At 42.8% G+C, this 24,657-nt stretch overlaps 1 protein-coding gene across 2 annotated transcripts in view; it reads left to right on the plus strand.

The window, feature by feature from the left end:
* DLGAP1 (DLG associated protein 1) overlaps positions 1-24,657 on the plus strand; it is a 396,029-nt gene that overhangs the window by 194,397 nt on the left and 176,975 nt on the right. For both annotated transcript variants that reach the window (XM_062201404.1, XM_062201405.1), the window contains exon 4: positions 317-557. In XM_062201404.1, coding sequence (XP_062057388.1) covers positions 317-557 — 241 coding nt within the window. The remainder of the gene's footprint in view (positions 1-316; positions 558-24,657) is intronic.

Below are 24,657 nucleotides of genomic sequence, written 5' to 3' on the forward strand. Positions count from 1 at the left end.
AATGTGAACTCTGAGCATTGTTCTTTAAGTTCTCCTTTATAAATAAGAATCATCACTTCCGAGTGCACTGGAAGAAAGACTTCTAGCCCCATGCTTGCTTGCATTCTAGCCCCATGCCTGTCTGTATTCTAAAAACCATGGTTTTTTGGGGGGATCATTAGCTGGACGCCTCTCAATGATAGTCCATCACATAAAGGAAATAAAACGCAGCTGAGTTTGATGTGACTAGATACTGCTCTGTCTCCGGGGGATTGAAGTTGGGCCAGGGCGGGTGGAGAACCAAGTGCAAGCGTTACCGCCCCCGTTTCGCCCCCAGGTGAGCGAGATGGAAGTGAACGGGCAGTTCGAGTCCGTGTGCGAGTCGGTGTTCAGCGAGCTGGAGTCTCAGGCCGTGGAAGCGCTGGATCTGCCCGTGCCCGGCTGCTTCCGCATGCGGAGCCACAGCTACGTGCGCGCCATCGAGAAGGGCTGCTCGCAGGACGACGAGTGCGTGTCGCTGAGGTCGTCGTCGCCGCCGCGCACCACCACCACCGTGCGGACCATCCAGAGCAGCACGGGTGAGTGAGCCGGCCTCGGCCTCGGCCTCGGCGCTGCCTGCGCGCCCCTGTGCTCGCAGACTGCCCCCCTCGCCGCCCTCACCCGCGCGGCCAGTAAGAGACGGCGGCGCACGTCCCGCCTTGGCTTCCCGCCTGCCTCTAGCGCCCCCTCTGGCCACATTCCCACACATCCCTTCCGTCACCATCGCCATCTCAGGGATCACCAGGGGGAAACAACTACAGCACCACAAGGGACAAACAGCACGGCCAGAGGGCTTACCCAGTCCCCACACAGCAGCCTAGGAGCCAGCAGACTGATCCCATCCGACCCCCACGCTCAGTAATTAGCTTTGGCTCTTAGAAGTGTGACCCTAAATGAACCAGACACCCTGAATTCTGTGCATCACAGAACTGGAATGCTGTGTTTAATTTCAAGATAATTGCAAAATGACTTTTCCCAAAGACCTGAAATATCACGATGAAAAAATAAGAAGAAAGAAATGGAGGACTCAGTAATATTAATTGAACGTTTTATGAGTTTTTTTATTATAACAGAAATCAGACTTATTATCTTAAAACTTTCTATCATATACAAATAGCACCTCCTTTGCCTCTAAACTGTTTTTAGGCTTATGTGAATACACTGGATTTTTATCAGATTTTAGGCCCAAAATTGCTTAACTAGTTTCCATGACACTGAAGCCTATACAAGTAATATAGCCTTGGGCTAGGTATCACAATGGGTATGTATATTTTTATATTTATATAAAATTTGGACTCTAAGAAGAAAATCCTGCCATATTAACTAGGATTAACTTTATGGTTGAATTCAGCATAACTCCAGTAGATAGGTTTATAAGAAAATCATCCATCAAACCTAGAATCAAGGATAATAATGATTAAATTAGAAAGAAGAACCTGTGCCAGAAAATTAGTATTATTCACTGTGAGTTCTGTGCACATCAAATGTCGGTAATTATCATTAAGCATGAAACTTTTGCAGTCTTAACAGTTGATAGATCCTGAAACCCGAATTAAGGAGACATAGGGATTGAAGTAAGAATTCTTTTTAAGTGCTTAGATGTTTAACAAGAAAAACTCACTCTTGACCACTGCAAACCGAGATTGATAGAAAAGCAGTGCTTCCAAACACCGCACTGCCTCAGCAGCTCAGCAGGAGCTCAACCCAGACTCGAACCCAGGCTGCCACCGCCAGAGCAGAGATCACAGGTGCACGCTCTTGCTCACTAGGCAGTCCTCCAAGAACAGCCACAGACGAGATTAATTAAATAAGATTGATTTATGAAGAGAAAAAGTGCTTTTTAGAGAAGTTAACCATGAGCATATTCACGTGTGTTTGCATTCATACAATAAATGTAATTTTGAAGGTCTGCCCTGTGCTTCTGGCATATCGCTGTGTCTTTAAGTGTTTTGTATTGTCACACCCCTCACCGCCCACACAACCACTCCCCAGTGTCTGGTCCGTTCCTATCTATATAACCTCATTGTCTGCTGGTTGAAATCGCTCCTTAACTACACAAAATGCAGATCCTTGCCCAGAAATGACAAGGGACACTCTCAGGAGAAGTAGCAGGATTGGCCCTCTCCTTCCCTCTCGGGGGCAGCAGGTGCATAAAGAGGGCAGAGACTCCACATGGGTTTTCTCCACATTAAGAAGCAATTGGCTTAAACTTCCTGCACCAGTTCTTGTTCCATGCCTTTCAACTCCAAGTACCCACAAGTCTGACTTTCTAAGGCTGTTTCCAGATACCCTGGAGAGGCTCCCAGAGTTCAAACAATAGGGTTGCCAAATAAAGTCCAGGTCACCAGCTAAATTTTAATTTCACATAATTGGTGAATGGTTTTTATGGTGTAAGTATACCAAATATCATATGGGAGATTCTCATACTACAAAAGTGTTTGTGATATTAGTAGTCTTTGCTAAAGTCCAACAAAGCTATCAGAGAAGGAGGTGAGTAGGTTTCTAGGAGGATGTCCTTGATTGTTGCGTTTAGAATCTGAACTGAACCTGAGGGACCTTAGTGGGCAGGCCTATGTGGTAGAACATCCAAAACAGGGAGAAGTGAGTGGCAACTGCAGGTGGTGATTGCATCTGATGCTTCTTGGGTCCCATGAGTCTTGTTCTAAGTGCGGGGCCACCTCCATCTACTGCTGTCTTTATTGAAGAGGGGGCTGGCTCCAGGCCTGGCTGCTCCACAAGCGTTTGGGGACAGGAAGATGTGATTTTTCCCCCCTGGAAAGATTGAAGTATAAAATGATGAATTATTGCACAGGGCAGGGAGAACCCTTACTAATCAACAGGATTATGATATATGATGTTTGCAGTCATGGAAAAAGAAATGAGTACCAGACCATTAAAGTAGATTCTAAAGCCCATTAGGTAGTTAAGAGTGTAATGTTAAGAATTCCAATATCCCCTGTCACGGGTTCTCTATTTAGAAATTCACTATTTTATGATACAGTAAGATTCTGTTCTGTATTATGTTCCTCCCCACACTACTCCTATGTGCTTCTCTCTCCCTCCCTTCCCTTCCCCATTTCTTTTTTATTTTCTCCCCACATGATCTCAGTACTACATTTATCTCCTTCTTCTATTGTTTACTTCTTACATTCAGTAAAATACAATTTCCTATAGAAAATACAGAACGTCAGTTCTTTTCAGAGGACCTTACTAATTTTTGAAAGAAAGTGTTCATATTTGGAGATCAGGAAATTACTTTGCTCTGATTCTAATGATTTTTCCCATGTGCACAGGTCAAATGTACACCAGGCTTAGTAGGATTTGGTATAGATTTCTCCTTTTGCTTCTCTTCCTTAACTCCTTATTCTTGAATTCTCACAACAGACTCCATTTTTCTTAAACTTCCCTTTATCCTAAAAAAAAAAAAGCATTTTTTTCAACTGTAATTATTAGGTATAACTTTTCCCCCATAACCATCCATATTCTGAGTTTTTTGGTTTTTGTATTCACCAATTTTAATTGTCCAGATTTTCAAGAATATATATACTGTGAAACTTTCTCTTCCAGCCTTGTCTTTTATTCATAGTAGCAAAATGAAATCAGACAAAAGCCCACAAGAGTCTGATTCCACAGTAGAGTCATGAAGCTGGGTTGGACTCCTAAGTGGCCAAAGGGATCCTCTAGTGCTGTTGGCAGGTGAGCAGGGGTGATTGGAGATACCTAAGCAAGCAAGGAGTATCAGGGACAGCGCTCAAGAGAGCTGTGCGATTATGCTTCCTTTGGTTTATGGGCTTTTTAGCTTACCTTGCAATGATGGAATCTTATATTCTCTCAGGCTGTAATCTACTTCAAAGATCCAGCTATTTCTCTATTGAATAGATTCAGCACATTTTTATAAATTTTGTTTCATTTTTAGTTGACATGTTTCGATACATGTATACATTGCATCTTGACTAAATCGGAGGAGTTAGCATACCTACCACCTCCAATATTTATCATTTCTTTGTGATCAAAACATTCAAAATCCTCTCTTCTAGCTATTTTAAAATGTATAACACATTATTGTTAGCTGCAGTTGAAACTGGTGCCAGAAATATACACAGGCCTCCACTCCAGAGTACTGGATCATACTCCCCCACTATGGAATATAGCAATGAAATTTTATGCATTTAAGTATGAATTTTCTTTTTACTTCCTATGCAGAGCTGTTCTATAAACTATTGAAAGCATTACCACATTGTAGCTTGTTAGTAGCCTAAATAGGCAGAAACATTTTATTATAATCATAAATAGATGCACACCAGAAAGATATAAGATGCATGCTTCCAAGCATATGGAAAAGAATGTCAGAGGGGTGGGCAGTGTGGTACAGAAAATTAAGCTGCCACTATTTGGGACACAAATATCCCATATTGGAGTGCCTGGGATCAAGTCCCACCTCCCCTTCTCATCCTATTTCCTCTAACTCACACCCTGGGAGACAACAGATGCTGGCTGTATTTGGGTCCCTGCCACCCACGTGAAAGAACCAGATGAAGTTCCTGGCTCCTGGTTTCAGCCTGGCCCAGCCCTAGCTGTTGCTGCCATTTGGAGAGTGAACCAGAGGATGGAGAATCAATTAATCTCTCTCTCTCTCTCTCTCTCTCTCTCTCTTTTCCCCTCTTTCTCTCTCTCTATTCCCCTCTTTCTCTCTCTCTATTCCTACCCCCATGTTCTGCCTTTAAATTAATTAATTGATTTTTAAAAGAAAGGAAAAAAGACCCAAAAGAATCACTTGCACTTGCCATGGTTACCTAGCAAGTAGCATATGGGGAGCATCAGATGAGAGAGAGAGAGAGAGAGAGAGAGAGAGAGAGAGAGAGGTTTGTTTCGTTTCTTAATAAGCATATATTGCTTTTTTCTGGTTTGAAAGCCAATACAATATTGGAATAAAAATAATATTCTTGGGACCAGTGTTGTAGCACAGCGATCTAAACTGCCACACCTGCATTGCCAGCATCCCATATCAGAGTTGCTGGTTCATGTCCCAGCTGCTCTGCTACTATTCCTGGGAAGGCAGTGAAAGCCCAACTGCTTGGACCCCTGCCACCCACATGAGAAACCCAGATGGGGTTCCAGACTCTGGCTTTCCCTGGCTGTTCATTTGGGTAGTAAACCAGTAGTGGAGAATTCTCATTCTCATTCTCTCTCTCCCTCCCTTCAAATAAATAAATTATTTTTAAAAGAATACTCTGACAAAAGTAGGCAAATTATCATGATACATGATTCTTTGGTCTTTTAAGGAAATTCTTAATTTTTAAATTGTAAGATTTTGAAAGAAGCTTTATGTAGTAATAATGTTTTGTAAAGAGTATGTTCATTTGCCACACTGTTGTTCCTGAAGTGTGACCTGTGTGCTATATTATTTTCTTATTAGGGGAATCACTTAAAACAAGATGGAAATAAACTGGTTTTGGCCGGTGCCGCGGCTCAATAGGCTAATCCTCCACCTGCGGCACCGACACACCGGGTTCTAGTCCCGGTCAGGGCGCCGGATTCTGTCCCAGTTGCCCCTCTTCCAGGCCAGCTCTCTGCTGTGGCCCAGGAGTGCAGTGGAGGATGGCCTAAGTGCTTGGGCCCTGCACCCGCATGGGAGACCAGGAGAAGCACCTGGCTCCTGGCTTCGGATCAGCATGAAGCTCCGGCCGCAGCGGCCATTGGAGGGTGAACCAACAGCAAAGGAAGACCTTTCTCTCTGTCTCTCTCTCTCTCTCACTGTCCATTCTGCCTGTCAAAAAAGAAAAAAGAAATAAACTGGTTTCCATCACTGCCCCCCCCACAAGAAGGGGCATAAGGGCCCTGAGTACAGGGTACCCAATGTTTGCCAGAGAGGAAAGCAATAGTTTACCTTTTTGGGTGTGGCTAGGCCCATAGTATAGCAGTATTTGCAGTTTTATTTTTCTAATAGGAAAGCTCATCTTTTCCCCTAACTAAGACATGTTCTCCCATAGTCCTGCTTTTCATACCCTCCCTTTCCTGGCAGGTCTGGAACACTTGCTGAAGTCGTGCCCGCTAGAGTGGAAGAACTTTATCTCCTGATCATTTGAGGTCAGAGAGTTCTTCCCAGGGTCTTCATTTCCAGCAGTCACCCCAGTCAGGAGACCACACCTAACCCACCTTCAAATCCCAATATTATGTACCCTGCTCCCCACCTCTACCCACACGCAAACCCTAACCAAATAAGACAATAGCCAGAGAAACATTAAGGTAATAGGTTATATCAACTGCATGTAGCAGGCATTAAGCCTTGGAAGAAGAAAGGGGAAAGAAGTAGAAAAGTACTTAAGTACTCTACACACTGCCCTATCAACAAAAGATTGAATATCAAGACAACTTCCCAGGGAAAGAGCATTGCCGTCAAAACAAGTTGAACCATAACATATTAACAGTAAAAGAAACTTTTACCTCTTCTAGTCCAAGGGTCAGCACACTGCAGCCTAGGGGCCAAATCCATCCCACCACCTGTCTTTGTCAATAAAGTTTTATTAGCATACTATTAACACCTATTTGATTACATTCTGTGACTGCTCTCCCTTCTTAACAGGAGAGTTGAAACATTGCTGTAGAGACCATGTGGCCCACAAAGCCTGAACCATTTACTATCTGGCCCTTCACATGAAGAGTTTGCCATATCGAATACATCAACCCTATTTTAGGGAGCGGAAATTAAGGCTCAAAGTGGTGGGCTTCTAGCTAGATGCAAAGTCACAAAAATCCCAGGTCTCCCAGCAAAGAGCCCTTTGCTCCTTTGGATCCCAGCTCTGCAGATTATTTATCGCGTGATCATAAACAACTTTGAACTTCAGTTTCTTCACGTGTAAAATGAGGTTATCATGCTGCTTCTCTTACCAGCATTCACGGCCATTCTTGGAGAATTCATAGAGTTCAGAGAAAGCTCACTTCTTAGTGCCTGGCACTAGGTTAATGAATAGTTTTATTAAGCCATGAAGGAAAGGTTCATAAGTCCAAAAGACAGATCTCAATCAGGAGCTTTTTAAACAAAGCTTTGTTTGTTCTTCAAGATAAAATCAAGTAATAAATATTCAGAAATTGTGTGGCCCGCTTCCTTGTCCCTTTGCTGATGAGGTTTTGGTTGAAGTTTTCCAAATACAACAGGAGACATCCACTTATCCCTACTCTCTGAGGCTCCAAGAGAAAATGAAAAACAGTACTACTTGTGGTATACCCTATTCCTTTTGTGAGGTGACTTGTCTGTGTCTGTTTTTATATCTGAGAAAACTGACAGTAATAACTTCTGGAAGAGTTGTATTTTTAAATTTGGAAAGTAATTTTTCAAAATTGTTTATTCATTTTATTTGTTTGAAAGGCAGAGAGACAGAGGGTTATCCCATCTGCTGATTTACTACCCAAATGCCTGCAGAAGCCAGGGCTAGGACAGGCCAGCGCTTAGAGCCAATAACATAAGCCAGTCTCCCACGTGAGTGGTACAGACCTAATTCTCTGAGCCATCACTGCTGCCTCCCAGAGTGCACATCAGCAGGTAGCTGGAATCAGGGCAGAATCCAGATCTTTCTGAACCCAGGCCCAGATATGGGATGCAGGCATCCCAAGCAGTTCCAAATGCCCACCCCTCTGGAAGACTTCTGATGATAGCTTCTCCTTTCTTCCTTGGGACAGTCCAGGTGGGATTTTACTATAATATTATTAAGTTATAGAAATGCAAAGGTTCCTATCAGTCAGAGCAAGAATTAAAATCTGAAGAACACCATATGCTTTCATCTCTTCCAACTTATTAGGTAAACCACCTTTTGGGAGCAAAGTTGCCAATCTTTCAGGTGCCAGGCTCTTTGGTTCATGACAATGAAGAATTACCATACAGACAATAAAGGGGGGTGAACAAAGCAGCTGAAAGCATATTCTATTAAGAAACAGAGTCCCCTGTTTGTCAAGAGGGGTCCCCAAGGGTGGGGTCCGTCCATGTCTGGGTCTTGGGAGCTTATATAGGGACTGCATAGCCATTGATCAATTCTTCCACATAGTTCCAATATGTCAGGGGTCTGCTTTGTGTTTTCCTGTCTCTTGTGTAGTGGTCATGGTTCCTGAGGCATTAACAGACCTTACCACTTGGAAGATGCGACAGTTGAGAAATATTGTTGACCTGACTAGTTAAAGCAGGTTAGACCTACCTGATCGGATGCTAAGCACTTGAGATATGCTGCTTTGTGGTGTGTTCTGGTCTGGTGCCAGAACATGGTTTCTCATAGGGTTACCTATGGGTATGGGACCCATTGTGTTCCATTACTATAAATCTTTTCATTTTCTTGGGGCAGTGTCTTTTGTCTAATCAGTGGATGGCAGGTTTCACCATCAATAATGAACCTGGTTTCTTATTCCCACGAGGCCTTTCCTAACTGCCTTTTAACCCTCTAACTCCTCACAATATGAATAGTCAAGTGGCTTTTAGAATTGTGAGATTCAAGTGAGAGAATTAATAGGGAAGCTTTAAGTAACTTACAGAAAGAATACCTCTCCTTGGAATTGATTTTAAATTTTTCAGCCTGCCTAGTTTAATAGTCATGAGAATAGCTAACCTTTGAGCTCTTACTATTTGACAAGTGAGATGAGTCAGGTACATAATCTCATGTAATCCTAATGAATACTCTGTGACATGTATGCGATATTATCATTTGCATCATGTAGAGGGGAAAAAATTAAGACAACTCGACCAGACCACCTAGCTAGTGAGAGAGCAGGCTCTTAAATTCTCTCCATAACCATCAGTAAATGCTTAGAAAAGTATGGCATATTCTGAAATAACTTGACACAAATCTGTCTCTGGAACAAGAGACCTGGGAGTTCCTTTTTTTTCATCCTTTCCTCTTACAAAGATTCATTTTGCTCCCACTGTGTGTGAAATATGCATTTTTCATTTAAAAAGTCTGCATACCTCTCGTCTTTGAAGAAACTGTGTGGGTCACAAATTATTGGCATGTTCTTTCAGGTTGGTTTATCTGTGGACTATCTACTTAAAGTTAAATTAAAGATGCAAAAAATAGAAAAGAAAATGAAAATCCTACAAAAGAGAAAAAACTCTACAGGCTTAAAAATTCATATTACACATTGTCATTTGAGATCACCATGGATTTGAAAGATCAAATATCTGAGCCATTGATCTAATCATGGTATTGTTGGACAGAACCAAATAGAATAAAGAAATTTTGCCAACTCATATGCAAACTTAACAAGTGGCAAATTGGTTGTTTTTTTTGTTTGTTTTTTGGGTTTTTTGTTTGTTTGTTTGTTTGTTTTGGTGATTGATGGAAATGGTCAGGGATCTCTACCCTTAGGTATAGAGGGAAAGTCCTACAATCATTTAATTCTTATATGCTGAGTTTCTTGGCTGCGCTATAAGGAAAGACAAGAGGTGACCAATTTCTGAGATGATGATTCAGAAAACACAAAATAGAAAACCAGGCTCCTTTGATGTGAATATTTGTTGTATGGGAAGATTCTCAAAAGAATTAATGATGTGAAAACACAGGCCCTAAAAGTCCACTTTTTAACCTTTATGGTACCTCCCTAGACACTGTTTTATAATGGTAGAAATTGCCTTTTTTTTTTTTTTTTTTTTGACAGGCAGAGTGGACAGTGAGAGAGAGACAGAGAGAAAGGTCTTCCTTTTGCCGTTGGTTCACCCTCCAATGGCCGCCGCAGTAGGCACGCTGCGGCCCGGCGCACCGCGCTGATCCGATGGCAGGAGCCAGGTGATTCTCCTGGTCTCCCATGGGGTGCAGGGCCCAAGCACTTGGGCCATCCTCCACTGCACTCCCTGGCCACAGCAGAGAGCTGGCCTGGAAGAGGGGCAACTGGGACAGGATCGGTGCCCCGACCAGGACTAGAACCCGGTGTGCCGGCGCCGCTAGGCGGAGGATTAGCCTAGTGAGCCGCGGCGCCGGCCAAAAAATTGCCATTTTTTAAATCCTTCATGGTCCAGAGTCGTCTGATCCAATTTCTATGGAACTTTAACAAATAGAGCAAAGTAATAGTGATAGGAAACATTACCTGTAATGAATGCTGGCAGTGGGACAACTTTCCAAAGCCACTTAGGTAACATTTTTGGCTCCAGGTGGTACATTCAAGACCTGAAGTTTTGTGTTTCTATTCCTCCTGCCATTGACTTTCTGTGAGTTTTCAGGGCAAACATTTACTGCTGCCAGGTGTCCCTGATTAAACATAGAGCAGACTAAAATGAATAGTATGCTGATTTCACTAAATTGCCATTTGAAACATTCTTATATTTGTTTTAATGAAAAATCGATGATTATGTAACTATTAACACTCAGAAAGCTTTCTTTGCCATCTGCTGATGTTTTGTTGATATGTAAATTCCACCAACATCAAAAGAATTTTTATTTTTTCTACCATTTTCTTCCAATTATCCGTATTACTGAAAATATTAATCCTTTAACTCACAGAAGGACATAACTCTTCCAAGTTATCTCTAAAAATATGACCAACTACAAAAATTTAATTAGATTTTATCCCTAGAATCTATCGCAGGTTATTTTATTTGCTTGTTTTTTAAAGATTTATTTATTTTTTTGAAAATCAGCATTACAGAGAAAGAGGGAGGCAGAGAGAGATCTTACATCCGCTGGTTCACTCCCCAGATGGCTTCAATAGCCATGGCTGGACCAGGCAAAAGCCAGGAGCCAGGAGCATCTTCCAGGTATGCCAAGTGGGATTAGGGGCCTAAGCACTTGGGCCATTCTCCATTGCTTTCCCAGGCATGTTAGCAGGGAGCTGGATCGAAATGGGGGCAGCCGGGACACAAACTGGCAATCATATGGAATCCCAGTATGGTAAATGGTGGCTTTACCTACTATGCCACAAAGCTGGCCCCTATGGCAGTTTTAAGGAGCTATTGTATTAATCAACTTTTTGTTACTTTAACTAAAATGAGAGGAGGGGGAAAGGTCTACTTCAGCTTACTGTTTGGAGGTTCACAGTACAAGGTCGTGCAGCCACATTAGCTTAGATATCTGGTGAGGCTGGAGGATGGTAGAGAGAAAATCATATGGTGAGCAAAGAAACAGAAACACGTTCTTCCTCTGCTTGTGTGAGGGCTCTCCTTGTAATGTCATCATGATTCTTTCATGAGCTCCACCCTAGAATCTAATCCAATCCAATCACTTCCCAAAGGCCCACCTGCAGAAGCCATAAGTGGACCATGCCTCCACCCTAATTCATTAACCATTAGCATTAATTAAAATGTTGCTTATGACCAGAGAATCATAATGAGGCTTTCAAGTTTGTTTTTATTATCTTCATGGAATTTCTTTCATCATCTTCTATTTCCAATAATCATTAATATCTGTAGAGTCACAGAAAGTTACAAAGACAGTACACAGAGGTACCTTGTACCTCTCACATAATTTCCCTCACAGATACATCATACAAAGCCATAATACAGTGTCAAAGCCGGAACACCAAAATTGGTGCAATGTATACGAATACTTCATATACATATTCCTATAGCCACCACTGCAAATGAGATATAAATGATTCCATCACGACAAAGTTCTACCAGCTTCCAGATTTTGCCAGACAAAATGCAATACACTTACACTTACCTTGCTTCAAGTCCCTTTGCCATCTCCCATTTATAATCGCCTTAAATATTCAATGTATACAAGGATATGTAAAAAAAATTCATGGGAAATGGAATTAGTTCATTTTGGTACAAAATAAATTTAAGGATTGCATACAAAGGGACTTCAAAATGTTCATGAACATGCACCTTGTGAACAAACTGCACATAGATTTCTAATTTTTTTTGGCACCAAAATAAAGCTTCCATGAAGTTTCTGAAGTTCATTACCACTGTAATGTTTAGCAACTACATCCTGTACACAGGGCCTCTTCTTAGCATCCAAGTCCACTGTCATCCTATCTGCAACCTATGGGCTAACTTATCTGTTTTCTTTTTTTTTTTAAATAACCAACTAATGTGGTACAAAACTTCAAAACAACTTTGATTTTAAGAGGAAGGCTGAATCTTCCAGGATAGTAGTATCCATTGTCCTTCAAATAATCCAAGATGATTTAAACAGCAAATCATTGCACAGTTGAACTTCAATAGAATACAACTTATCTTTAAAAAAATTATACTAATAGTAGATGGTCTCTATGTAGGCTGCTTAGGGAATTGTGTTGTGTTTGTTAAATTCAAATGGCAGCTACTACATCAATATCTTTGTTGTTTTGTTGACCTTGCATTTACTGTATCCCTTTAAATAAAAACAACATTGACATAAATCCATTTAAAATTGACACAAATTAAAGAAACTTCCTTTTTATTTAAAAATAAGTTACCTGAAAGCTGAAGAGCTATCCATCAGAAAAAGACAAATCCACCCTCCAGAAGCCCTTACCATGTCTTGCTTATATCAAAAGAATCAAAGCACTTGACCTTGGACTGTAGCTGTTGTGAAGTTCTTAACACTTTTATCTGCAATCTCTATTACTGACTTGTGACCTGACAATGAGTTAAAGAGTTTAAAACCACTTAATTTATAGATTTGAGGAGGTTCAGCAATTAGCCATCTAAACACAGCACCACAGTTCTTGGGCATCAGGTTTGTCCCAGGAATATTTGTTGATTGACAGATGAAAAATTGGGATTTCTTCAGGAGATTTGCTTCTCCAGTGAATACTGCAGGTTTCTGGGATGACTCCTCCATCTCCACAGAAGCAGAAAGTTCTTTACTTTTCTCTCATGTACCTGAAAATAAACTACTTAATTTTAGAGAGAGTGGGATGGTCACATTCACCCCCATATGTTCTGAGGAACGAAGTTTTGGTCATTTCTTATTTGAGGGAAAAAAATGTCTAGAAATGGGTGACAGGAAAAATCCGGGAGCCTGGCTAACATTAACTTCTGCACATAACAGCTTCCATTTTCTTCTCAGGCTGTTCATTCTACCTTATGTCCTTCCACCCTACTTCTCCTGGCCAAAGCTGCATGAGGTGAAATCCTTCATCTTCTGCCCCTCCCTTATCTGTAACTAAGGGAGTTATGTAATAGTACCTTCTCTTTTTTTAATTTTTTTTTTTTTTTGACAGGCAGAGTGGACACTGAGAGAGAGAGAGACAGAGAGAAAGGTCTTCCTTTTTACCATTGGTTCACCCTCCAATGGCCGCTGCGGCCGGAGCATCTCGCTGATCCGAAGCCAGGAGCCAGGTGCTTCTCCTGGTCTCCCATGCGGGTGCAGGGCCCAAGCACTTGGGCCATCCTCCACTGCACTCCCAGGCCATAGCAGAGAGCTGGCCTGGAAGAGGGGCAACCGGGATAGAATCTGGCGCCCCAACCAGGACTTCAACCCAGTTTGCCGGCGCCGCAAGGCGGAGGATTATTAGCCTGTTAAGCCATGGCGCCGGCCTCTTTTATTAATTTTTATTTATTTATTTTTTGACAGGCAGAGTGGATAGTGAGAGAGAGACAGAGAGAAAGGTCTTCCTTTTCCGTTGGTTCACCCTCCAATGGCCGCCGCAGCCGGTGCGCTGCGGCCGGTGCACCGCGCTGATCCGAAGGCAGGAGCCAGGTGCTTCTCCTGGTCTCCCATGCGGGTGCAGGGCCCAAGCACTTGGGCCATCCTCCACTGCACTCCCGGGCCACAGCAGAGAGCTGGCCTGGAAGAGGGGCAACCGGGACAGATCCGGTGCCCCGACCAGGACTAGAACCCCGTGTGCCGGCGCCGCAAGGCAGAGGATTAGCCTATTGAGCCACAGCGCTGGCCAGTTATAGTACCTTCTGTTCTGACCCATCTCAAATCTCTATTTCATCTCTGAATTTCTGAATAGAGGATTTCATGAACTGTTGATCACATTTCTGGGATTGATAATAAAATGCAGGAAAAGCTAGAGGATTGCTGTCAACATATATTCTATTTTTTTACAGCTTTTTCATAAAATTCATCATTTGCTTCACCCCCTACCCCAGAGGAATACTGGACAATCTCTAAAGCTGCTTGGAATGGAGAGATGTCTCTTTCCTAATTTGAATCTCCACTAAAAATTAAAAATAGGAGTGGGCATTCAGTGCACCAGTTAAGACATTGCTTAGGATGCCCACATCCCATATCTAAGTGCCTGGATTTGAATCCTGGCTCCATTCCCAGTTCCAGCCTTGCCATCCACGTGGGAGACCCAGCTTGAGTTCCCAGCTCCTAGCTTTGGCCTGGCCCAGCCTTGGCTGTTACAGGCAATTGGAGAGTGAACCAGCTGATGGGTGCGAGCAAGAGAGAGAGAGAGAGAGAGATGATAGATAGATGTCTGTGTCTCTTTCAAGCAAGTATAATAAATAAATTTCTCAAAAACAGCAAGAATTTCACTTTTTCTCATATCCAAGCCATAATAAACAACCCAAGTCACACATTGAACTGTCCAAACTTTGTTAAAAGTGTGTTTCTTTTTACCACTAATTTCCATCTATGAATACATTCTGCCAAAATGAAAGAAACTCAACACAATATTATAATTATGAAAAATTTGAACAACCTTAGCTGGGGTGAATATTTATCTACCAATAGGGAAAAGGTAGGTAAATTCAGAAACATCCATTTTAGTGGACTATAAAGGTAACTACAAAAATTATGTTTAGAAAGAGTTGGTAATAATATAATGCATAATCAATATGGTTGGAAAAGGACTTACTATATACTGAGTTGTACATACAGTATATCAAAGCAGTATCCAAAAAATGTATGTTTTTATACATCCATGCAGAGACACACACATAGTTCAGAGTGTGTCGAGAAATTCTGCCCACAAAAAAATAAAAAGGAAGGAAAGGCACTAGAGATGTTAAAGAGTGGTTATCTTCAGTATGGAAAGCCAGGGTGATTGAAGATGTACCCTAGTAACATGCTCTTTGGTATGGTTATTTATCTTAGTATATGGTATTTCCTTTGTGGAGGAATTCTAAAAAATTTTTTTTCATGGAAATCTTTAAAAGATCCTTTCCTTTGCCCTTCTTGACTCTCACCATGGTAGCAAGTGAGATCTTTGTAGAGTTTGTAATTTTTCTTCCTTCTCTTCAGATGTCAGAGGCAGTTGATTTGCAAACCACACTTGCAGGTGGTTTTCAAGAAGAAAGGAGTTCAGGACAAAGGAATCGAGCTCCATAAAACCAGCTTATGGCATCTGTAGAAACATAAATCCACGCCTTTGTAGTTCTTATGCCGACAAAAGCTCCACTCTCAGAGGCACACTCCCAGCTTTGCTTGTGTTCCTGCCAGAAAAGCTCCCCCATGCAACTGTGGTGAGAAAAAAAGATTTCTACCACAGCCGCAATCTCATAGAATGATGCAGGCCACCTGTGTTTTCAGAAACGGGAGAAGTCTCTCACAAATAGGAAACTGAACTACCTTACGGAATTGCAGAGTCACAGCAGATCACAGCACTGCCACCAATCGGGAGAGAAAGACAGACAGACTAGTCTACACTGGAAAACTATGAAAAAGCCTCGCTTCGTGAACTGTGCCAGGGCGACAGAGGCCTGTAAACCTCAGTGCAGTGCTCCGCCAGCGTTGGCAGAGCCGTGTTCCTGGGTTAACGTGACGTCCTTTTCAGCATCTGGCTTTTCCTTCTCAGACCTTTTTCCTAAGTCATCATCTGCCTCCACTTTTCCTTGTTCTGTTCCAAAGAGAACTCAGTGGTACTTGACCATTTCTTATCCATTCTAACAGCACAAGGGGAACTTTAGGAAAGGTGAAAATAGTCGCAAAACCAATTTTCTTTTCTGATACATGTACTTCTGAAACTCTCTGTTTGAGTAAATATGGAATGAATGGCACCCCAGAAATAAGCAGTTGAGTTTTATTCAGTCGCATGGCCACAATGCACTAGACAAGACTACTCTAGACTGTGCTTTCCTAACTATATCTTATAGGACTAGTGACTTCAGAAGCATCATGAAGCTTCCATCTAAGAGAAAGCGTATCTACACCTGCTGTGTAGTCTGCTGCATTTTAAGACCTACATAATTGTACAACTCTTGTATTTCTGTTTTGATTATTGAGATGTGTTTTAGTCCCAGAAAGTATGATTACAAGACTTGCATTCTTTTTTTAAGTGTATTTGTTTGCTTTTATTTATTTGAAAGGCAGAGCAATAGAGAGAAAGAGATCATCCATCTGGTGGTTCACTCCCCAACAGACAGGGCTGGGCCAGGCAGAGGTCAGGTGCCAGAGGTTCCATATGTTTCTCTCATGTAGGTGGCAGGGACCCAAGTACATGAGCCATCCTCAGCTGCCTTCCAGGGTTCTAGGTAGCAGGAAGCTGGATAGCAAGGGAAGGCAAGACTCACACCAGGCACTGTGATGTGGGATGCAGGTATCCCAAGCAGTGGCTGAACCCATGGCACCACAACACCTGTCCCCAGTTACTACTTTTAAACCTATTAGTAAATCTACTGTATTCAAACTGAATGTGCATGACAAGGTGATGAGCAAACTGAAGCTTGTTTCTAGCCTTGGGCTTTATGGTTTCACCATTAGCTTTAATAACTCACTGGTTAATCCAGAACCTTCCATCTGGAGCTGGACCTCCATCTACTCACACACAAGCTCTGATTATGTTTGAGAAACAATTCTTTTCAAACCTGCATGTAGTTTGTAGTGATCCTTTCTAAAAAAAAAAGAAAAAAAAAAAAAAAAAAAGACTCTCCTTGGTCTCAGTCAGGTAAACTGTCTTAGAAGACCATGCTTGGTTTTGCTTTGCTTCCAAGGAATGACTTCACTGAATTATATTACTGGACAGGACACAAATATCTCTCTTCTGTCTAATTGGTTCTGAATCAAAATTATGCTTTTTTAGAAAAGAATAAACATGCGTGCTCTGATAAAGTTCTTTCGTAAGAAGCTATCTGTGCACCAACACCACGCCTCCGGGAGCATTTGGACATTTCAGAATAGGGCAAAGCTCCCACTTCATTGCCTGTGTTTTCCTATATAATTCAGAATGGTAGATCATCCTTGAAATCTTTTATTTTTGGATTTCCCATATGTTCATTTTCTCTCTTTCCACGTATGCCGTAGGCTGAAGGCTACGTAGGCACAGGCAGATAACTGAAGCATAAATGAAAGAGGCACACGGATCAAGTCTGCTTCCTGGGGCATGTCCCCAGAATGTGCCACAGGGACATGTGGGTCCCCCGCACGGCAGTCACACTGAGGACGCCCACTGAACCTCTGCAGCCCATGCCAGGCTTTCCTGAGCTCTCTGTCTAAAAGCGTGTCCTCACACCACACAGCATAGCACTTCACATCAGAGGAAGAGCCAGTAAATACGGAGCACGTACTAGAAGTTCTGTACAGGTGGAAGACTTAAGAGTTCTGAGAACAGAACTGTAAGTATGGGAGTGGGTATATGATGCAGCAGGTTAAGCCACCACACGGGACTTCTGTATCCCATATTGGAGTGGCCGGTGGGAGTTCTGGCTGCTTGGCACTTCCAGTCCAGCTTCTCTTCCCCCCTCTCTGTTATTATGTCTTTCAAATAAATAAATAAGTATTTCTATACAGGTAAAAAAGAAGTCGAAGTGGAAGCATTATTCATTAATCTGCTGCATCTTACTTCTCCCTCCACAGAATATACTCTATCCCACACCATATGCCTTAATTTTATACCCAAAGGCAATTTGCACATCTCCTGCTTCTAACTATTAATATGCTACTGTAACATGTACTCATCTCCCCTTTGAGACCAAAGCCTCCCCCAGCTTGACAAATCTTTCCAGTTACTGCAGAAACCCCACTTGCCTGAGGATGTGTCCACAAGCCCCCAACTCCATCCATCTTGGATCTACCCCATCCTCATCCGTTCCATCCTTGCTCCTAGTCTTCTCAGGTGTGTGGTTAATATCAGTTCTTCTACATTTTGGTACCTTCTGGAAAAGGCGATTTGGGAGTTCAGTCAGATGCAGACTGGCTAAGCTGATGAGGAAGAGACAGGCAGAGGAAGAATAAAGTCAAAATGTCTTGATTCAGAATTAACCTGATGATACTTATTGGGTGGGCTCAGGTTCTACTCTGTGTATACGGATGTCCCACAGGTGACTAAATGAAGAGAATAAAAACCTTACATACCAACACTGGATCTTTTGCCAAGTCTTTCAAAGTAATTGAGTGAAATGGAAGTGAACTGGTTTCATGTAGACAGAATTGCTTCTATCTGTAGAGCACCAGCCTAAACATAAAGTCCTACAAACTGCAGAAAGTGGAAGTGAACATTTTAACTAAAATTTCTTTGTACCCCTTTGTCTTCCTGTATTTGCTGTTGGGGACCCCTACAGTTTCAGCAGAAATAAGCAAAGGAATGATTTGAGGGACAATTCTTTGAGTTGAGAGACTTGCCAATAATTAACTCCTCACCCACTTGCCATGTGGCACCTGCATTCACTCCCTGTAATGGACCTGCTGAAAATCAGGGCCTATTTGTTATTTGGAGAAAAAAACACCTCAGACAGTTAAAATTTGTTTGTTTTAAGATTGATTTATTTATAGAATATTTATATAGATTTAAATATACAAATGGTATTTAATAATTAATAGACTTATTTATTTATTTCAAAGTCACAGTTACAGAGTGAGAGGGAGAGACAGAGGCCTTTCATTCATGAGTTCACTCTCCAGATGGCTGCAATGGCCAGGAGGTTCATCCAGGTCTCCCACATGAGTGGCAGGTACCCAAGTACATGGGCCATCTTCCACTGCCTTTCCCAAGCCATCAGCAGAGAGATGGATCGAAACTGGTCATGAACTAGCACCCATATGGGATGCAGCATCACAGGCTGTGGCTTTACCCACTACGCGACAACACCAGCCCCAGTTATCAGTTCTTGGTATCTGTGTTGAAATAACCTCATCAAGTTCTCTTAAGGGCAAGTGAGGTACAAGTGAGAAGCATCAACTGTGAAAGCCCAAACACTGTCCATGTTCCACAAAAACCATCCATGTCCAGCCCTGCCCAATGTCAGGGGCTGAGGATCACCATCCAGGGTGTCTTCCATGAACTCCTCTAGAATAGTCTACAGAGATAGGAGGGGCTGCATTTCTGAAGACGGACTGAGAGATCAATGAGTGCAATGAGTGCTCATTCTAGGTTTGCAACCTCGGCCTTCAGGTCAGAACAGAATGCAAACCAAAACTTGTAGCCATTCACTGCTCCTTCTCCCACTGCAGGCCCAGTGTAAGTTTACCAGACAGTCCTCTAATGAGGACTCACATGTAGTTTCTGAGGACCTGTGTTGTACACGGTCATCCTTAGTATTCCAGATTGATTCCAGGATAGGCAAGGATTCCAAAACCTGTGGATATGCAAGTTCTTCATGTAAAATGCCATTGTATTTGCATAGAACTGTGCACATCGTCCTGTATATTTGATGCCGTTTCTAGATGGCAATGCAGATGTTATGTAAATAGTTGTCATACTATATTTTCTAGGGAGAAGTTTGTACATGTTCAGTACAGATGCAGTTTTTTTCTTTGTTGGTTTTCTCCTAGCTGATTATCTCTATGGGAGACTTGAACCACTTTCAGGTGGTTTGTCTATAAGTTGTCTTGCCTGGATGGGTATTTTTCTCGTTGTATATTTGATTTTTGGTCCAGTGGTTATGAACATTTGATCACCAGACCAACTCACCTGGCTATTCTTTAACCCAATTTTATCATTCATCATGATAGGATCTGATTCACTCCCGTGATGAAAGCACCGCTCATTGGAGTTATTATGTGGGAAGCATCAGACTGTAGCTTTTATCCTCTCCAGTTATCAGGTTCTTGTCAGATGGAAAGGCCTGAAACCAATGGGGTGCTCCTTGCCTTTCTTCCTCCTTGTGTTGCCTGCAGTACATTCTAGGACTAAGGTCATAGTATTTGTAGTCCTCCTCCTGAGACCATTCCAGCCTCTCTGTTCTCTTCTGTTTCTGGATTCCTTTTTAGCGGGCACAAGGGTTTCCTTGTTTCCCCTCCCCCCATTGCACTTTCTCAGCTGTTCTCATCATGCTCCCCAGCCCTAGAACCCATTAGCTTCTCACCAGGGTTCCCCAACCCACAGGATGGGGAGCTCAGGCCTCCTGGAACCCAACAAACTTATTCCTGCTGCAGGGCTCTGGCACTGCCCCTCTGTGCCTGGGGTGCTCACAGCTCCCAACCCCATATTCCCAGCTCTGCCTCATGGCCACTCTGCCTCATCCCATATCATCCCCTGCCCCTTTGTCATGGCTCTTTTTCTTCATAGAACTGACTGCTATGTGAAATGAGATACTCATCTAGCATCCAGCCAGAGAATTCCTCTGTTTCTGCTATGTCCCCAGCTCTTGGGACCACACCATCTATTCTAGATGCTTTTAAAATATGTACAGAATGATGAAGGTGACAGAGACCTGTGCTTCCCTCTCTACACTCAGTGACACTGACACCTATGCTGGGAACAATGTGGAGACTGTTAAAGCAGAGTCTTTAACCTTTCTGACTCACCCCTGCTTTTGATAAAGCAAAAACCCCATGTCCCTCTGCAGGTCCTGGAGCTGAAGTAGAGTGAAATAGGATTGGGGGTAAGGTAGGAAACCCACTGAAATCTACAGGGGCAGGCAAGAGTTTTTGATTTATCAAAAGGAGGCAACAGTCTCACTGCCTTCAAACCCTCTTCTTTGTAGATCCCTTCCTCTTGGTAGGAGTGGGATCAGATAGCATGTGAGAAGGTCTTGGTTTATGACAATTTCTCTCTCCTAATGAACTCCACTGGGGACTGATGGTGAGTGCCTGCTGTATAAAGCATAAATCCATCTTTGTCTCAAAACTGTGTGACCCAAACTTCACTGGACAAGAATCAGTCTCTCTACTACCGGAAAAAACAAACAAACAAACAAACAAAACTCTCTTTAGGATATCCTCTGTGCTTCCTGTTGGCTGGAAGGAGATCAATGGTTCAACCTTATTGACTCTAAGCTTTAAGATGAGTGCCGATTGATAAAACAAACCGGATTTGGGCCTGTTCTGGACTCCTTGGATTTCAGAAGCAGAAGAGCATACCCCCTTCCCACAATGTCTGCTTCTGATTCCTGTATAAACTGGGTGTGGCAGTGGTGGGAACAAAGAAGAAAGAGGGGGCTGAGGTTGTGGCACCGTGTGTTAAACCTATTTGTGATGTTGGCATCCAATATTGAAGAGCTGGTTCAAGTCCTGCCTGCCCAACTTGTGATCCACCTTCCTGCTAATGAAGCAGATGAAGGCTCAAGTTCTTGGGCCCCTGCTACCCATATAGGAAATCAAGATAGAGTTCCTGGCTCCTGGCTCCTGTCTTCAGCCTGGCCCAGTCCTGGCTCTTGTGGCCAGTTAGGGAGTGAACCAGTGAATGGAAGATTGTATCTGTGTGTGTGTGTGTGTGTGTCACTCTGCCTTTCAAATAAATAAATCTTGAAAGAGAGGGAAAGAGAGATGGAAAGAAGAAAGAATCGAAGGAAGGGAACAAGGAAGGGAGAGAGGAAAGAAGGAAAAAAAGGAATGCCAAGTACAATTGTCCCTGCATATCTGCAAGGAATTAGTTCCAGAACATACTTTGCAATTCAGGTGCCAAAATCGGTGGATGCTCAGGTCCCTTACGTAAAATGGTGTAGTATTTGCACATGTGTAATCTATGCATATCCTCCCATATACTTTAGATAATCTCTAGATGACTTATAATAGCTAATACATGTAAATGATATGTAAATAGTTGTTATACCATATCGTTTAGGGAGTAATGACAAGAAGTAAAGTCTACATGTTCAGTATAAGGGCAGTTTTTTCCCCTGAATAGTTTCAATGCATGGTTGATTGAATCCCCATGTGTGGAACGTGCAGATGCTGAGGACCCACTAATCCTTCAGTCTGACAATCACAGAACATTCTCTGTGCCAAATCCCAAATCTGAGGCTAGGAGCCCCAACAGGATCAGAAATCATGCCTGCCCTGGAAGACACCACAGTCTAGCACCAAAACCCACATTTTCAACTCAGTGTCATGTGTTAGCATGTGTTAAACCTTTGATTTTTGTGCTGCTGCCTTGCATTCTCTAGGCCTCAGCACAAATGGATGTTTCTTTTGTGGAATGAGAGAGGCTGAAACCCCTGATATAATCTGTCTCCCTAAATTATCACAGGATTGTATATAATTGACATGTGTGGTTATTTTCAACTCCACTGGCATCTTATTGGAACTCAACTCCTGCTCAGAAGTGCTAACAGGTTCAGCTTAGGTTCAAATGGAATTTATCAGATCAAAGGAGCTGGCTTAATAGTGTTGTTTGATTTATCAGTGTACAGAGAAGAATTCTTAAAATACATCCTTCAGGGTGTTATGCGGACTCCTAGAGGAGGTGTAATCGGTAAATAGCCAGAGACTGATTGGCCCAGCAGAGAGGGAAGCAAGGCATGTAGGAAGTTGAAGTGTGTGTTAGAAATTACACTGCAGTATTCTACTCCTATTTAGGTTTGGGATTTAAATTTGCACTTACCAGTGTGTGATGTTCCTTATAGTACTTACCATCTTTTTCAAACATATATTCATATGACCACCTTCAGGGAAGGTACTGTGTTTGCTTTTTCCATCATCGTATACCCAGTGTCTGGTATACAGTGAGAGACTAATAGATATTTTTCAAATAAATCACTAAACAAATAGACTTTGTAAAATTTCTGTGTTCTATTCACTTTGGAGAGTGGACTCAGACAAGAAGTTCCAAGCATCCCAAAGACAGAGAGAGGCTGAAGAGGTGAGAAACCTGGCAGGTACTCCTTCTTCTCTCCCGTCCCCAGATGAAAACTCAAGAGAAAAACTTAACAGTGCTTTATCCAGGCTGAATCCTCTTTCCCAGGTACTGTCAGGTATACACTTGGAGATTTTGCTTCTCCATGGAAAACATAATTCAGGTCCTTTTCTAGCCTTTAGTCTCATTTCCAAACCTTTGCTCACTTATGCTGTTAAGCAGGCAGCAAAATTAAAAGCCATTGAAGTCCAGATGCCCATCATGAACAGCTGTCCTTGCCCTCGGCCTTTCCCGAAGGTGCTTATAGGAGAAGAAGGGGAGGAAGGAAAGGGACATTTGTGTTGTCCCTTGCAGGAGCCTTGCCTGGGTCCTGGAGTCCTGGGCTTAGGGTGGCAAACCGTGACTCGCTCTCCCCTGATGCTTCCCAGGCAGAATGACTGAGAAGCACCCCACATAACCTTCAACTTGGGCTAATAATAAAGACTTTGTTAACAACAGTCAGATCTCTGTTCTCCCCCAGACAGGAAGCACACAGAATGTGTTGTGTAAAGTTTCTGCCATATTCTCACAGAAGGAACAATGTCATTCTGAACTTCAAAAATGGTTGCAGCACTAGCCAAGAAGAGATTCACTCCATGGGGATCCTTGGCCACTAAAGACCCAAGTCACACAGTGACCCAGCATCAATTCTTTAGAAGGACATTGTTCATCTGCCTGCCTGAGTGACTGAAGAACTCCGAAGAGCCCTATTCAATCAGATAGACAAAGTCCTTACCTTCTTAAGGAACATGCTCCTACCTTCCGGAAATGCAACAACTGATACAGGAGAGCTGACAAGTCCTTACGGGACCACAGGGCATCGTTACATGTGCATTGTCAAAGACAGGCACCAGGTGATATCAGATCCATTTCCTTCTGCCGCCATCAAAAGCCTCTGGAGGGGCCAGCGCCACGGCTCACTAGGCTAATCCTCCGCCTAGCGGCGCCGGCACACCGGGTTCTAGTCCCTGTTGGGGCGCCAGATTCTGTCCCGGTTGCCCCTCTTCCAGGCCAGCTCTCTGCTATGGCCCGGGAAGGCAGTGGAGGATGGCCCAAGTCCTTGGGCCCTGCACCCGCATGGGAGACCAGGAGAAGCACCTGGCTCCTGGCTTCGGATCGGCACAGCGCGCTGGCCATAGCAGCCATTTGGGGGGTGAACCAATGGAAGGAAGACCTTTCTCTCTGTCTCTCTCTCTCTCTCTCAATGTCTAACTCTGCCTGTCAAAAAAAAAAAATGCCTCTGGAGGAAGAGCTCTTCCAAAGGTGGAGATGATCATAGCATTTTCTCCTCATTGTTCTGAGACTGACATATAGCTGTACTAGCAGAGTCACGAAATAGTAAGATATAAACTATATCCAAGTAGACTGAGTACGGTAAACAAGATAAGCTAATTCTGGATCTTGAATTACTAATGAACCAAGGTGTTAGTAACCTGTTTTCTCCACTTATTGCCACCTAGCCCACAACTCACCCATGATGCTTTGGTAGCATTCAGTTCACCCTTGCTAAACTCAGTTCCTGCCTTGAATTCCCTACCAGTGCCCAGTTCCCAAAACTCAGTGGCACCAACATTTCTCCAGTTGATACCTCTTGGGAATATTTCTCCACCAAGTCTCATTTGAGGGATCTTGGTTTCTAGCAGGGCACACAGCAGTGCCCCCACAATGAAAGCCTGAAACTGGATAGCATTGAGCTCTGTTTATACTGTTTTCTTCCACACATGCATACCCAAGATAAAGTTTAACTTATAAATTAGGCAAAGAAAGATATTAGCAACAATAACTAACAAT

This window comes from Lepus europaeus, chromosome 9 (assembly GCF_033115175.1).
Source record: "Lepus europaeus isolate LE1 chromosome 9, mLepTim1.pri, whole genome shotgun sequence".
Taxonomy (NCBI): Eukaryota; Metazoa; Chordata; class Mammalia; order Lagomorpha; family Leporidae; genus Lepus; species Lepus europaeus.